The following is a 17,686-nucleotide window of genomic DNA, read 5'->3' on the forward strand; positions in this document are numbered from 1 at the left end:
CTGCCTGTCATCTGGAGGAATGACTGGAATAGGTGGATGAGATCATTATGGAGGATGGGCAGGATCTTACTGCTGATTGGTCAGGCCATTTTGTTTGCATTTTAAGTGAACGTGCCACTGTATCCGAGGGTGGAATTTAATGAAGCGGCTTTCGCCAGTCAGCTGGGGAGCTGGTGAGAGCCCCGCATCACTTCTTCTCAGGAATACTTGTCACGTTAAGTGGCAATGAGGAAAATAAATGGGCAGTGGCTGGCCTTCCCCACGATCAAGGAATCCCGGGGGGGGGGGGGGGGGGGGGGGGGGGGGGGGGGGCAGAAATCCCACAACCCACTGGAGGGCTGTTGGTCAATCAGAGGCCTGCAGCTGTGCATTGCAAGGTAGCACCACCAGGGGAGGGGTGGCAGCTGCCAGTACTGCCACCTACCTGAGACCCAGGGTCACCAATGGACCCAGGCCACAGGTGAGTAATGGTGGGAGTGGATGACGGGAATGGTTATGAATAGAGTGACTCACCTGAGGAAGGAGCTGCGCTCCGAAAGCTCGTGATTCCAAACAAACCTGTTGGACTTTAACCTGGTGTTGGTAGACTTCTTACTGTGCCCACCCCAGTATCTTCACATCATGAATAGGGTCAGCATCAAGGACAGGGGTTGTGGCTCCCAGTGTCCCCCCCCCCCCCCCCCCCCCCGCGCTTTCCCAATACCAGTCTCTCCCTCAAACAGGCACTGAATGCCCAGGAACAGGGGACCCTCTGGCCATTGAGTGGGCATTAATTGCACCTCCATGTAATAATAATAATCTTTACTATTTTCACAAGTAGGCTTACATTAACAATGCAATGAAGTTACTGTGAAAAGCCCCTAGTCGTGACACTCCGGCGCCTGTTCGAGTACATTGAGGGAGAATTCAGAATGTCCAATTCACCAAACAGCACGTCTTTCGGGACTTGTGTGAGGAAACCAGAGCACCCGGAGGAAACCCATGCAGACACGGGGAGAACGTGCAGACTCCGCACAGGCTGTGACCCAAGTTGGGAATCGAACCTGGGACCCAGGCACTGTGAAGTCACTGTGCTAGCCACTGTGCTACCATGCCACCCATGTTTAGGTGCTCTTGTGGTCCCGGACCTGCCTCGGCAGTGCCCACAGCATTCAGAGGGACGGTGAGGGACTGCGGATACTGGAGTCAGAATCAGGAACAGAGAATGTTGGAAACACTCAATAATTTATTTAAATAATCTTTATTGTCACAAGTAGGCTTACATTAACACTGCAATTATGTCACTGTGAAAAGCTCCTCGTCGCCACATTCCGGCGCACGTTCGGGGACACTGAGGAAAATTCAGAATGCCCAAATTACCTAACAAGCACGCCTTTTGGGATTTGTGGGAGGAAACCGGAACAGACTCCATACAGACAGTGACTCAATCCGGGAATCGTGCCTGGGACCCTGGAGCTGTGAAGCAACAGTGCTAACCACTGTGCTACCATGCTGCCCACACGCAGGTCAGCAGGTCTAGCAGCATCTGTAGGGAGAGGAAACAGAGTTAATTGGCTCTTCAGCAGAACTAAAGAGACGGAACATATATTGAATATTGAACTGTAGCTGAGAGAGATTGCAACAACATGGAGCAAAGTTAAGAACAATAGACAGATGGCCTGGTGTGGGGGTTTGCATTGAGACAATACATGTATGGGGTATTTAAAAATGGGTTCAAGATGGAGGAGAACGGTCACAGTTTGAACTCGAGGTTCATTCCTGAGGGCTGTAGCGTGCCTAATCGGAAAATGAGTTACTGCTCCTTAGCTCACGCTGGGTTCACTGGAGAATTGCAGAAGGCCCAGGACAGGCAGAGGGCATGAGAGAAAGGTGCGGAGTTACAACGGCAAGCAACAGGAAGGTTGGCATCATGCTTGCGGACTGAGCGTCTGTGCTCCACAAAGCGGTCACCCCAGTCCGTGTTTAGTCTCCACGATGTAGAGGAAACCGCATTGGGAGCAGCGAGCACAATAAACCCAAATTGAAGGAGTTTTCCACAGTTGTGAATAAGCGAGTGTATTAATTTTGTATTGTCCATTTGTCAGCGAGCTGTGTTAACACTGGCCTGTAATGTCACTCCTCTGCTTCTGTTTTTCTAAGATTCCAAACAATGTACTGACAAGAAATTGTTGGTCTGAATAAGCTCATGGCAATTATTCACACAACCACAAATTAAATATGATTTCACAGTGGGCGTGTCGCAGGTTCTTGCACAAATCCTGTGAAACTGTCGCAATTTTCTTCCGATCATTAAGATTCGAAGGAGATAGGCCGATTCGCTCCCTTCAACTTTATTGTTGGCTGGGATTTATTTGAAAGGAACAATCTTTTCATGAAAAAGTTAGAATAGAGAAGGCAAAGCAATCCAGGTGAACTCTGTTCTCATTCTCACCGACAGGACAGGTGCTTGAACCAGATTCAGTTGTTTGGCCACTTTCAGCCGCACAAAAGGAGAATGAGTCCGTGTTCTTGCCTGCAGTGTTTGCCTTTCTGTCGCGGTATCTGCAGTCTGACTGAGGCCGAGAAGGCAGCAAGAGACACCAACAAACAACTCAACAAGTGGTTACAGCAACAGAAAAAGAAGCAGAGAAGAGAACTCAAGCTGCTACTCCTAGGTAAGTACACACAGACACACACACAGAGCTGGCACCTGACTTCCTGTCATCTTGCTGATTCAACCAATTCACCCCGGGGATTTAGAGCCTTTCCATCTGTCCAATTAATCATCAATAATGCTGCTTCGTCTTTCAAAAGAAGGTTTGAAATGTCCCGAGACTTTGCTTTCCCAGCAGGGGGAGGAGTTTAGCCAAATTTTCACTAAAAGTCGAATGGAAGAAAGTTACATTCGGATTTTAGCCTTGCGGGTAAGAGTTTGCGCTCCTGTTGCGAGGACTTTGCGCAGGTGGGGGATTCGGGCGCAGTGAGCCTCACAGGATGTGCTTTCCTGTGCTGCCAGTAGATGATCCATTCACCCCCCCCCCATAACCCCCATTCCCAGTGGACAATCCCAACAGGCAAGGGGATAATTAGCCTGGATTCTCCGCTTGGCAACACTGGAAACGTGGTCACAATCAGGCAGAGAAACGCGGGTAATCAAAACAATGAAAATCGAGGTTTGCGCCCGGCGCCAATTCCGAACCCCATGCCTCATCCCTCGTTAGCGGCGATATCGCTGTTTGCATCCTACATTAGCAGACAGATCCATACAAAAACCTAACTTTAAAAAAAAAATTTAGAGTACCCAATTTTTTTTTCTAATTAAGGGGCAATTTAGCGTGGCCAATCCTCCTACCCTGCACATCTTTGGGTTGTGGGGGTGAGACAGGGAGAATGTGCAAACTCCACACGGATAGAGACCCAGAGCCGGGATCAAACCCGGGTCCACGGCGCCGTGAGGCAACAGTGCTAACCACTGCGTCACCGTGCCGTCCCTGTAAAACTCATCACTTGCATGGATTTGAATATCCTTAGCGGACATTTCATGCTCCACCCTCCCGCGATGCTCTGTCCTGCTTAGGCAGAAGTCTCGCAGGGGCAGAATGGTGCAATTATTTACAATCAGGGCCTGGGCGCCGTGACTGCGCAATGAGAGCGGGAGGCGAAAAAACATTGAAAAACCCTCAGGAAAGGGTGGAGGGTGGGTGGCTGCCCGGGACAGGGGAAGTAACATGGAACAACTTGGTGCCCAGTGCATGGACTCGGGGTGTTTCCCTCAGGATTGGGGTGGTCTGGCTCAGACCACCATTGCTGTAGAATGTTTTAAACGCACCCCCTTTGGCGCGACTTACCGGCTCCTGGCTGCTTACATTGCTGAGCGCTGCCTGTGTCCTTTGAATTCTCAGGAGGCCTCTGGTCATCTGAAAGCCCACCCAGGCCGCCCCTCTGAACACCTTTATACCCCAACTGTTTCATCAAGGTTATCATAGAACCCAACAATGAGTCCCAGAATTCCTACAGTGTAGAAGGAGGCCATTCAGACCATCGATTCTGCACTGACCCTCTGAAAGAGCACTCCACCCAGATCCCCACCCCTGCCCCATCCCAATATTCCCTTGACCTAACCTGCACATTTTTTTTTGGACACTAAGAGGCAATTTATCTTGGCTACTCTGCACAACGTGAACATCTTTCGACTGTGGAGGAAACTGGAAGAGATCCACACAGACACGGAATGTGCAAACTCCACACAGTTACCCAAAGCCGAAATTGATCCCGGGTCCCTGGCACGGTGAGGCAGCAGTTTCTAACAACTGTGCTACGTTGCCACTCATAGGAACCAGGTGGGCATGGACAGACTCAATCAGGGGCCAACCAAGTGTTGGCTCCTCAGAAATGCTGGCCCACTGTAGTGGAAGCGGGGGAATCAGCCCAACCACAGGACACCTGCTGGTTCTCCGACCCTCTCAGGTAGAGGCCTCACCAGTGACCCCCCACCACTCCGGATCACCAGCTGTCTCCTCGTGGTGAGGCTGGCAGCGCTGACTGCCTCTGCTACCACCTCACAGGCGGTGTTCAGAAGGGGGGGCCTGGGTCTGAGGCCCACCTGAGGGAAAAGGGTGTCCTTCCGAATGTGGGAGCGGGGAGGTGGGGGGGGGCAGGTCTTCTGTGAGTCATGTTGGTGTCTGCAATGGGTGTGTGGTAAGTGGAGTGCTTAAAAACAGCTCCAGCTGCCAGGCTATTTGTCGCTAACTCACGCCCCAGCGATTACAACGCCCGCTGGGCCGAGAATTGCTCCGAATTTACGCCTGCAGTCTGTTGGGCCATTTGCATGTCCTGACACCACCCAACAAAAGTACAAATCGCAGCTATTCAGTCCTGGCGGCTTAGTCTCCCAAACGGTGAATTTTGCCCTTTGAATGGGCGGCCAATAAAGGTACCATAAGGAGAAAATAATTTCCATTCCTTCTGCTATTTTCACCCCCACAGCTTCTTCGAAGCCTTTTACACTCATAGAAACCCTACAGTGCAGAAGGAGGCCATTTGGCCCATCAAGCCTGCACTGACCCTTCGAATGAGCACTCGATGTATTTAAACTTCCCCGTCCACTCCACTGGATTCCCCTTATCCCAACCTGCACGCCCCTGGACACTAAGGAGCAATTCAGCATGGCTCATTCACCTAACCTGCACATCTTTGGACTGTGGGAGGAAACCGGAGCACCCGGAGGAAACCCACGCAGACACGGGGAGAAAGTGAAATGAAATGAAAATTGCTTATCGTCACGAGTAGGCTTCAAATGAAGTTACTGTGAAAAGCCCCTAGTCGCCACATTCCGGCGCCTGTTCGGGGAGGCTGGTACGGGAATTGAACCGTGCTGCTGGCCTGCCTTGGTCTGCTGTAAAAGTCAGCTATTTAGCCCAGTGCTAAACCAGCCCCTCACTCCAGTGCAAACTCCACACAGAGAGTCATCCAAGGCCGGAATTGAACCCGGGTCCTTGACGCTGTGAGGCAGCAGTGCTAACCACTGTGCCACCATGCCACAACAAACTACTTTTTGAAGTGTGTGGTTAACTGTTGTAATGTATGGAATGCGGCAGCCAATTTGTGCACAGCAAGATTCCACAAAAAGCAATGTAATAATGACCAGATAAGCTATTGTAGTCTTGTTGGGGGAGGGATAAATGTTTAGCTCAGGGGGGTTTATAGGGCAAACAGGGCCTTGGTTTGGTGTCTGATCTGAAAGACAGCACTACCAACAGTGCAGCACTGCGACTGTCAGCCTATGTTGTGTGTTCAAGATTCTGGAGTGGAACTGAATCCACAACCACTGACTCAGAGGCAGGAGTGTTACTCACGGAGTCGCTGCTGACATGTTGTTGCATGAACGTTGATGTGAAAAGTATTCTTGTGAAGCCAAGCGCCAGGTCTCGGTCCAAATCTACAGGAATGAATCAGAATGAGATCCCAGACAAGGGATGGTCTGATTTCAACTATCTACATTATAACCCTAGCTTGGTGTAAAAGCGCACGATAAAGATTATTAGATAATTAGTGCACTGCTGATATTTGGGGATATTTTAAAATCTTTGGGTCGAGTGGGACACACCTACCATTCTTATCTAATGACTAAAGGTTAAGACACCGAGAAAATAAAGCTCCTGATCACATATCAGGCCAGACATTCTTCTCAGTACTGCTCAGTGTTACGTCCATTTACCTTCAATAGGTACCATTCTCGGATCACAAGCTGCAGCATATTTACAGCCACTGTTCCGGGTCTCTAGAAGGAGCCAGATTAGAGGTTTGCAGTCCCAGTACGACGGAAGCTACGTCTGTGCCATCAGCTGTAGGAGGCACGGCCACGGCCTATAGCAGAAAGAGGCCCCACGCAGCTGGTCACAGCTAAAGCCTGTGGTGGAGTGAGCAGACAAGTAGCAATTTTCAGCTCGTATTTATTTTTTGGGCCCAGCAGAGGACTGGAGTCCTCAATGTAACAGGGGGGTTTTGCAGGTCCAGATCCTGCACCATTTCAGGAACAGCAACCTGAAATGGATTGTGTCCAGATTGGCCAATTAGTGGCCAGAGGGCACCACTGTCTAATCTAGACAGGTACTGGACTTTAATATCATGGTGACAGTCAAGGGGACGTCCTCTCATCACATCTGAACGATTTGAAATAAGAAATGGTTACAGCAGCCGGAACACCGCAGTGAGAGGGTGCAACTCTCAGGGCTGCCAACGGCCACAGATGCAGCAAAGGAGGCTGGGGGGAGGGAGGGGCTGGTCTGGAACTGGTGGGAGCTCACCTTCAGCCAACCCTGTTCTTGGGGGGGAATGGGGTTCTCTTGGGGGGCGGCTGGTGTCACATACAGGGCTCGGCCTGGGTCTTTACAATACTCACTCTGAAATTAGAGGGGCTTTTATCCCCCCTTCTAACTCTTTCAAAGTAAGAAGTCTTACAACATCAGGTTAAAGTCCGGGATCAACCGGGATCTTGGATTCATGTCGCATTACATTCACCCCCCACCATCTGGCCTGGACTTGCAAAACCCTACCAACTGTCCTGGCTTGAGACAATTCACACCTCTTTAACCTGGGATCACCCCCTATCTCTGGATCTGTAATGATTTGATTACCCGCAAATGCTCGCATTCCAAGCATTGTCCGGCATCTCTGACTTTCTCTATATAAATGTTTCTGGTACATACCTCTCCATTCACCTGAGGAAGGAGCAGTGCTCCGAAAGCTTGTGTTTGAAACAAACCTGTTGGGCTTTAACCTGGTGTTGCAAGACTTCTTACTGTACTCACCCCAGTCCAACGCCGGCATCTCCACATCATAACTCTTTCAAAGTAATTGAATGGAAAACTGGCAGAACCATGCAAAATTATTGATTCAAATCGCTCCTGGTGGATGGTTGTCAGCCCAGCGCAATTGTCCAGGGTTTGTTTAACATTTCTCAGCAATTTGCGAGTAAACCCTTACATGGGAATTTCCTAGAAGCATTCTCCAGCACATCATTGGGGTCCCCCTCCCCCCCCCCCCCCCCCCCCCCCCCCCCCCCCAACACCCCCCGAATGCACTGCTGGGGAGTCAGAGGCTATAGCCCATGAAGTACATTGACAGCAGCAGAGTGCGTGATAATAGAGAGTATAAAGAGATTAGGAGATAAGTCAAAAAGATTAGGCAGGCAAAGAGATAAATATAAAATTGAATTATCAGGAAACATAGAACAAGATAGTTAACAAGCGCATCAATTAAAAGGAAGCATGGGCGTGATAGGAATAGGATTATTAAGGGATAGAAGGATAACGCCACAAGTGACAATAGAGAGATGATAGAAAAGCAAATAACTATTTTGCTTCGGTATTTAGAGATAGGTCAGGTGGATGTGACATTGAATGACGAGAGGAACAATGAAGTACATTTAAAATAAAAAAGGGATGGATTGAATAAACTAAACAAACACAAAATGCTTAGAGCCCTTAATCCAGATGTCTTCACATCCACATTTTTAAAAACAATCTAGGGAAATGAAAGCAGAGGCTCATATTTAACAAAAGGTACCAGAGGACCAGTGATTAGCTAATGTCGTTCCCATATTTAAGAAGGGGAGGGCAGAGCATGCCTAGGGAATTATGGTCAGCTTGACATCAGTGGAAAATTAATGGAATTTTTACAGGAAAGGAGGAAATAGACAAACAACTTGAATTGAGAAATGCATCAACGAATAGTCAGCATGGATTTTAAAATAGAAACTTTTGCTTGATTTGGGTGAAGGGACTGAAAGCGTGGTTGTTAAATTTGCTAATGACACGAAGATAGGTAGGAAAGGAAATTGTGAAGATGACCTATGGAGGCCACAAAGAGACAGAAATAGGTTAAGTGATTGGGCAAAGCTCTGGCAAATGGAGTATAGTGTGGGGATACTGTCTATTTTGCCAGGAAGAATAAAAAAGAAGCCTATTAGCTAAATGTGAGAGATTGCAGAGCTCGGAGGTACAGACGGATCTGGGCGTCCTAGTGCATAAATCACAAAAGGCGAGTATATGGGTACAGCAAGTAATTATGAAAGCCAGTAGAATGTTATCATTTATCGAGAGGGCATTGGTGTGACCACATCTCGAGTATTGTGTGCTGTATTGGTCTCCTTATTTAAGGAAATGTAATGTATTAGCTGCAGTTCAGCAAAGGTTTACTACAGTAATACCAGGAATGGACAGTTTTCTTGTGTGGAAAGGTTGGAGAGGTTAGCTTTGTATCCACTAGAGTTTAAAAGGGTATTGAAACATACAAGATCCTGAGAGATATTGAGAGGGAATGTGAGGTTGAGGTTACAATAAGATCAGCCATGACCTTACTGAATGATTGAGCAGATTTGAGGGGTTGAATGGCCTAGTCCTGCTCTGAATTCATCTGTTTGTATGTTCTTATGTTTGTACATATGACAAACCTTATTGATTATTTTTGAGAAGTCAATAGAGATTGGAAAATGGGAGTGTAGTAGATGTAATGTATAAAGGCCTTTTATAAGGTGTCCTATAGTAGACCAATGAGCAAGGTCAGAGAAGGTGAAGTTAGGGGATGGGTGGCATGTGAATTGATTGCTGGCTTTCAAGGCAGAAAGCAGAAAGTGGAGTAAAGGTTGCTTGCTCAGTGACCAAATGTGCTAAGTGGTGTTTCACAACGATCAATGAACAAACTGCGGGGGAATCACTGAGCAGGATTGCAACAAATTACAAGAAGACATTGGCCAGAATTTTCAACCAAGAATTTTAAAAATTAAATATGAAAAGTTGGTTATTGTACAATACTCCTTTACTCTCCCCCCTCCCCCCCCCCCCTTTTTAGCTGAACAATTACTACACACAGGTTTTAGAATTAACATGGATTACAAAGTACATCTTAATCTACAATGGTCAAATTCACATAAACACACAAACTGAGTGTGGTCAAATACACTTACTCAGCTCTGATCCTAAATTAGTACCTGGATTTCTCCTCACAGTGTCCTAGATGATGATCACATGAGAGTTTCCAAACTCCACTCCCAAAAACATGCTTTAAAATCTTCTCTAATAATAATAAGAATCATAGAATCATAGAATTTACAGTGCAGAAGGAGGCCATTCGGCCCATCGAGTCTGCACCGGCTCTTGGAAAGAGCACCCTACCCAAGCCCACACCTCCACCCTATCCCCATAACCCAGTAACCCCACCCAACACTAATGCCAATTTTGGACACTAAGGGCAATTTATCATGGCCAATCCACCTAACCTGCACATCTTTCGACTGTGGGAGGAAACCGGAGCACCCGGAGGAAACCCACGCACACACAGGGAGGATGTGCAGACTCCACACAGACAGTGACCCAAACCCGAATCGAACCTGGGACCCTGGAGCTGTGAAGCCATTGTGCTATCCACAATGCTACCGTGCTATCCACAATTCTTTCCCTTAGAAATTTGCATTCTGCAATCCAGTCCAGGTTTTATCAATGACTCTTTTAACCAAGGCTTCCAGTCCATTTTTAACAGCCAATCCAGTCCAGGACTTTACATAACCCCATTTTAGGTTTCCTTTGTCTTAACAACTTTTGCAAAAACTCTTGAGATCGAGCCACCGATTTCCATAGTTATTTCAACTCGTGTTCCACAGGTCGTAGTAAAATCTCACAAACCTGAAAATCATTTCAGATATCTTTCTGACCTCTCATGACCTTTGCAACTCTGATTTTACTGAACAGTTCTCTGTTCTGGCACCTTTAACCTCAGAATTCGTGGAAACTTCTCTTCATTTCTCTAGTTTACTTAACAAGCTGTGAGCCAGATCTCTGCACTTGATTTCTTGACCATTGCTCCATGGTATGGCTTTTCAACTAGCAAAGCTGAAAGAACTGTTCCCTCTCTAGCCTTCTAAACCCACTGCTTGTAGCAGGGCTGTGAGAGCTGCCATCTCTCTCACCACATATCTCCAACTGCAATCAGAGTAGCTAACTAAAACTTAAAAGCTTCTCTACCTTACAAGGCCCCTTACAGTTGCTAAGCAACACCCACATGCTTTTGCCTTTTATTTATTCTTCAGGCTGTAGCCCTCTCTAACCGAAACACAGCTGGAACTTAACCAACCCGCACACATACTAACACCTTTGTCCAGCATGAATCAAACTAGGTTTTACCCTTCCAGGCACAGAAACATTAAATTGAAACGCACTTAAAACTATACCATATTTCTAATATTTTTCAATAAAAATATACATCCCCAAAAGCTACCTTTTTGTTCCCAATATGCAAATAAGCATATTTAATTTGCAAAATACATGTATTTGGCTTCTCTTTACTGTATGCCAAATTCTGATTGTGATGTACAGTTCCACAAGAGCTCCCTGATGCTTTACCTTTCATGTCTGAGCATGGCCAGTGAAACCTGGCAGCAATCGGACTATAGAGTCACACAGTGATGCATAAACTAGCCCTCACCCACTGCTCACGTGTGCTCCCTTGTAGGGAGGTGGGAAAGGCCAGAGATAACAATGGGGGAGGGGGGGGGGGGGCGCGGCAACATGCGTAAGTAATTGCTTTCACACAAATTCCTTTAACTCCATCAAGGTTACACTTCAACATGCCGCTCCCTTTCAGTGACTTGAGGGAACACAATGCAGTTAAACAGGTTCTCTCATTGCCTCATTTGAAAACACCAAAATGCGCTGGAGGTCTTCCATTTGCCTGGAGGGCTGGTGCAACTTCCTGGCAGCTGAAGTCAAATGCTCTAAATTCCTGCTTCCATTTCCTTGAGACAACATTTGTGAGGGTTCAAATTGTAAATCCACATTCCAACGTTCGCCTTAAAGTCTTGGTTTGAAAACCTCTGTCTTTCTTAATCAATGAAAACTGGAAATGACACTTTATAAAAAGAAATCGACATATGGCAGACAAAGTAACAGTTACATCTGGAATAAGAAAAGTCTGATCAGTCCTCCAGCCTGCACCCATCAGCTCATGCACAATCTACTTTTTCACATTTTCATTCCCACCATTATATCACCTGCTGGAATGCTTTGTATGAAAAATCCCGTACGTTTTGAGGATATTCAGGATTCCAGCAATCCTCTGAGCCCTTCTACCCTTCACAGTCGATGTTCTTCCCACGCAAAGCAGAGAATGACCAGGGAAACCTTTAATAATCTTTCACCTATAGTTTACCTTAAATTCTGATCATCCCAGGGGAGCATGGTGGTGCAGTGAGTTGGCACTGCTGCCTCACGGCGCCGAGGTCCCAGGTTCGATCCCGTCTCTGGGTCACTGTCCGTGTGGAGTTTGCACATTCTCCCTGTGTTTGCGTGGGTTTCGCCCCCACAACCCAAAGATGTGCAGGGTAGGTGGGTTGGCCACGCTAGATTGCCCCTTAATTGGAAAAAGTGAATTGGGTACTCTAAATTTATTTGGAAAAAAAAAATTCTGATCATCCCTACAACTTCAGAACCCACTCCCAATCAGCTACTTCCTGAAGCAGTTACACAATGTGCTTGTGAACATCCACCAGGGGTTGTGGAAATTCTTCTCAAATTACATTCATCAAGTTCATATAGAACATAGAACATACAGGCCATTCAGCCCATCGAGTCTGCACCAACCCATTTAAGCCCTCACTTCCACCCTATCCCCGTAACCCAATAACCCCTCCTAACCTTTTTGGACACTAAGGGCAATTTATCATGGCCAATCCGCCTAACCTGCACATCTTTGGACTGTGGGGGGAAACTGGAGCACCTGGAGGAAACCCACGCAGACACGGGGAGAACGTGCAGACTCCAGCGGGGAATCGAACCTGGGACCCTGGTGCTGTGAAACCACAGTGCTATCCACTTGTGCTACCGTGCTGTTCATCTCCTGCTCGCTGTCTCAAACTGTGTACATGTGATTGTTCTGCTTGGATTCCCTTGTCTTTACACGAAAAGTCCAAATGAGACAGGTCATTCAAAATTCTCCACCAGAAAGTAGAAGGCTGTGGTGAACATATTGCGGCAACGATTCACCACTGTATTGCATTGTACTATGTTGTTGCCCTTGTGGGCTCCACCTATGGATCATTGTATTGTATTACACCACTTGTATCATGTTGGTGCCCTTGTGGGCTCTGCCCCCTTGAGGGGAGGTATATAGAGCAGCTGCCCTGTAGGCGGCTCTCAGTGCAGAGCAGTCGCAGGCAGGCACTGTTCTAGTTGATTAAAGCCACTGTACATTTCCAGTCTCTGTCTCGTGTGAATTGACGGTGGCATCAAAGGCTAAGAAAAAAACCATCTGAACAATGTTTATGCAGATCAGTCACTACAGGCAATAAACATTGAGTAATGTGTGAAGCGTGTCAGACGGTATCATGGAATTCTTTAAAAAGGGAAAGCAAAGTATCTTTAAAAAGGGATAATACACATAACATTTTCTCTAATATAGTATATGTTTATATATTTGAAATAAAGTTTACTTTAAACTACCTGCAATTGCCGCATTCTTCAATTTTGCTGTAATTCTTTGAGCTGGGATTTCTGATTTCAGCTTGGAGTGGCAGTAACAAGGCTACACTTCACCACCATTGTCGTTAGACAGGCTGCAATATTGGGCGCGAGAGCACTGCTGCTTTCAGTACTACGATATTCCAAAAGATGCCCATGTTTGGAAGGGCAATAGCACGAGAGTACATTGTGTGCATCAGAAGTGTGCCAAATGGGCAGATCATGGTACTAGGCTGAACATTGAAATGGTGCCCAACCCCTCACTTTGGACCTTACAGTTCTGATTAACATTCCCTCTTAAACAAGAGATCCTCCTCCCCCACCCCACCAAACCAATCCCACCCCACCCCATTTGTTCTCCGCTGCTATGCACGAATGGTGTGCCAGATTGTCCTCAGAGCGAGTGAGAAAAGAATGCAGTGAATGTGTTGCAATATGATTTGGTTATGTGCCTGGGATAGTTGGAATGATGTGGAAGCTGTGAGATGTGGGATTGTCGCCGTGATAAGGGTGAGAGGGTGCATGTGAATATTAGGGATGAAAATTAGAGATTGTTATTGCATGTGCAATGAGGGTGTGGTGCATTGCGTAGTGTGTGAAGTTGGTCGTCTGGCGGGTAGAAAATGGAATTTGGAAATGCATTCACTGATTTTAACCACTCGTGTGAGGTCATTGAACTTTTCCTGATACTGCAGCCAGATTCCTTACATTTGAACTGAGTAGCCCAAGGCTGGAATTGAACCCGGGTCCCTGGCGCTACGAGGCAGCTGTGCTAACTACTGTGCCGCCCGTATACTGTAGGAAAACACAATGACCAATTTACGCACAGTAAACTCCCACAAATTGTGATGTGATAATGACCAGATAATTTGTGTCTAGTCGCAGTTCAAGGTAGAAATATTAGCTAGAACACAAGGAAATACTCTTCGGCTCCTTTTTGAACGATTCTGTAGAATCGTTTGCATTCACCCAAGAGGGAAAATGCAATTGGTTTAATGTCCTGATGGTGCTACCTCAATATAGCAATGGAACACAAACTAGATTTTGTGCTCAAGTCCCAGTAGTGAGATTGAACCCAGGGTCAGCGGACTCAGAGACAAGAGTGTTACCAATTGAGGCACAGTTGGTTCGGGCAACATTCATTGACCATTTGTAATTAATTGCCCTCAGATGACGGCAAAGTTCTTTCTTTTTAAGCAAGATCACTTTGAACTGGAGTCACATTGGTTCGTTACTTTGGAACACGTGTTTGATAGAATCTAGAAACTTTTATTGTTATTTTTTCTGGAGCCAACTCACAAATCATGTTTCAGTTTCATAACCTGTCATAATATAATTTGAACACAGCTGACTTTAGACTTTAGAATTGTTCGTCTAGAATCATAAGATCTTCACTAACAGACACAAGCTGATGTGTTTAGGATTTTGATTCTAGTTTGGTCAGCCTGTCATCCCAGAAGTAGAGTCATTTTGCCTCAATCCCCATCCCGACAGATTCTCCAATCCCCGACGCCGAAACCGCGTTCGGCGACAGGGTGGAGAATCCCCGATGATGCCGAAACCGCGTCGCCTTCTTTTTCGCAATGCTCCGCTCCCTGATCCACGGCCTCCAAACGTTGGCCGAGGCCCGCGTGCCCCACGATGCTCTGTCCCCGGTCGGCCGATTTCCCGATGGCGTGGGACACGTGTGATCTCACGCGTCGGGAACTCAGTATGGCAGCTGCGGGCTCAGTTCAGCGCCGGCACAGTTGAGGGAGGGCTGGTCTGTGGGCAGGGATGGACATATTTGGGGCTGGGGGCACTGTTGTGGGATGGTCGGGCTTGCGTGAGCCGGCCGCAGGGCGGGGGGGACTATTTCGTGGGCCGGGTCCGCGAGCGGCATCTGCCACGAAGGACGGTGCGGCCGCTGCAGGCCGCCGCCGTGCGCATGCGCGGCCATGGACCTAGTAATTCCCCAGGCCGTATCGGCAGCTAGAGCTGGGAGCTCTATGCTGCCTGGCTGCTGCCCCCCCTTCACTCGGAACAGGGAATTGGTGGCCGTTTTACATCAGTCTTCCTGGCGTAAAACGCCACCATTTTCACGCCAGCCCATTGTGTCTTCCTTTTTCCACTGAGAGAGTGCCAGATCTCCCCCTCTCTCCTCACAGATCATAATCAATCCATACTCTTTTTCCAGTTAAGACAAAATACTGGGGACAAGCACCAAGGTTTCCATCCCATTCCCATTCCAGGAAGAAACATCTCCCTTCCCGGCCATATTTTTCCAGTGACGGGGTGGCTTTGAGATCAGCGGCTCACCGTGTAGCAAGTTGGGCGACAAGACAATATGGAACGGGAATGCACCTCATGGTTGCTTTGGCAGCTTCTCTTATTCTGTAATAAGTGAGCAGCCTAACTTGAACCTTGGTGTTTCTTTTAAACCAGGCACTGGGGAAAGCGGCAAAAGCACCTTCATCAAACAGATGCGGATCATCCATGGCTCTGGATATTCAGAGGATGAACGGAAAGCCTTTGCAAAGTTGGTCTACCAAAATATAATCACTGCAATACAGTCCATTGCAAGAGCAATGGACACCTTGAACATCCAATATCAGCATCACGGAAACAAGGTAAGATCGAAAGGAATGATGTTTTTAAAAAAAAAGGTTGATCCAAATCTTAGGTTTACATTTCTTCCTTCATATTGTACTGTCTGTTTTCTGTGAGGATGGTTCGGGCGATATTTAAGAACTTTCTATTTCATCTGTATGTTATGAGCACCTAAGAAATGAGGATGGCCGGGGAAGAAGTTTGAAGTTCAATCTATTGACTGCGAGCCTTTGTCTGTCAATCACACCCAACGAGGAACTGCAGTGAATGAACATTGGAACGGTGCCACAATTAATTAACATCATTGTCAAAAGATAAACATGGCAGCCTTGACTTGCCGTCACCATTCCATAAACAACAAATGAGTAATGAGCGGTTAATCGGTTTTTGCTGCTGTTGTTTGAAGGAGAAATGTTGACCGAACACCAAGTTTCGTGAGGGTGGGGAAGAATCCAGCACATGATTGTAGAGTCAAGCAGAAAGTAACTTATATTTACCAGAATGTGTACACGGGGCAAGTTGTTCACTACTGGTTCCATCTCCAGCTGGTACCACACTGGCCAGCTCCATTTATACAATCGTGCTGCTAATGAGGACCCCGCACTCCCTCTCATTGGAGGAGCTCGTATTCCTCAAGGAACATGGGGTAGCCAATTGTCCCCAGCCAATAGGATCCGGGCAGGCTATACCACCAGGAGAACTCGTTGGTGTTTATTAAATAGTCACATGATATTTTTAGCATTCGTCTGAAAGAGGCAGACAGGAGCACAGCTCAGTGTGTTACCCAGAGGGTGGGACTCATGCATTTACAGTATCTAGTACTCAGCAGTTTGATTTACTAAAGTTCCTGCCAATGGACTCCATCCACTCGCTCAAACCACCACCAGTCTGCCATGCCGACCATATCAACGATCTGCAGGATGCACAGCAGCACCCGCCAAGGGTGCTTGAACAGTCCCTCACCCCCACTTAAACTCTCCACCAAGGAGGTGAATTTGGGAACATCATCATCGCCAGGTTTCCCCTCACTGATTATCTATCCTGTTCCTTCATTGTTGTTAGGTCACTGGCCATAGAATCCATAAAATCCCTACAGTGCAGAAAGAGGCCATTTGGCCCATCGGGTCTGCACCTACACTCCAAAAGGACACCCTACCTAGGCCCACTCCCCTGCCCTATCCCCATAGCCCTTGCCCATTGATCATGGCCAATCCACCTAACCTGCACATCTTTGGACTGTGGCAGGAAACTGGGTGACCCGGAGCAAACTCACGCAAACTCTGGGCGAAAGTGCAAATTCCTCACAGAAACCCAAGGCTGGAATCGAACCCGGGTCCCTGGGGCTGGGAGGCAGCCGGGCTGACCATTGTCCTGGAATTCTTTGCCTGGTGGGAACTCCAGCATCACGGGGACTACGACAATTTATGGGGCCAGCTGTACGTTGCCAGGGCAGCACGGTGGCCTAGTGGTTAGCACAACCACCTCACGGCGCTGAGGTCCCATGTTCGATCCCGGCTCTGGGTCACTGTCCGTGTGGAGTTTGCACATTCTCCTTGTGTCTGCGTGGGTTTCGCCCCCACAACCCAAAAATGTGCAGAGTAGGTGGATTGGCCACACTAAATTGCCCCTTAATTGGAAAAAATAATTGGGTAATCTAAATTTTAAAAAAAATACAAAAAAAAAGCTGTACGTTGCCAGGGCAACTAGGATGGGCAAAAAAATGAGGCCCACAATCCAACAATTTATTTTGAAAGTGCTGCATTTTGATACATGTGGGAGAGGTTACAGGTTAAAATATTGGAACATTTTGCTGTATTTTGAAAAGAATGATGAACAGTGGAAGATTAACCTTTCACTGCAGAATGTATCTATAAACAAAAGGTATTTGGAACAAGGAGGAAGATGAGGTCAGGGACTTTCATATCAACAGGCATTTTGTTTTGAGTATTAATTTGCATGTACAAAAAGGAACAGGAGACTGACAGAAATATTACCTGTTTGGCTGAATGAAGCATTTACTCGGACTAAATTATTTTCTTGCCAGACAATCTTCAAGTGGGTAATCTCACACCATTAATCCTCCGTCTGCTTTTGCCAGTAAAGTGTAT

At 47.1% G+C, this 17,686-nt stretch overlaps 1 protein-coding gene across 1 annotated transcript in view; it reads left to right on the forward strand.

Moving 5' to 3' along the window:
• The first annotated feature begins 2,747 nt into the window (after positions 1-2,747).
• LOC119953547 (guanine nucleotide-binding protein subunit alpha-14-like) overlaps positions 2,748-17,686 on the forward strand; it is a 39,850-nt gene continuing 24,911 nt past the window's right edge. Inside the window, exons 1-2 of the mRNA XM_038777925.1 lie at positions 2,748-2,903; positions 15,414-15,598. Of these exons, the coding sequence (XP_038633853.1) occupies positions 15,452-15,598 (147 nt within the window). The 5' untranslated portion in view covers positions 2,748-2,903; positions 15,414-15,451. The remainder of the gene's footprint in view (positions 2,904-15,413; positions 15,599-17,686) is intronic.

The sequence above is a fragment of the Scyliorhinus canicula genome, chromosome 18, assembly GCF_902713615.1.
Source record: "Scyliorhinus canicula chromosome 18, sScyCan1.1, whole genome shotgun sequence".
NCBI lineage: Eukaryota > Metazoa > Chordata > Chondrichthyes > Carcharhiniformes > Scyliorhinidae > Scyliorhinus > Scyliorhinus canicula.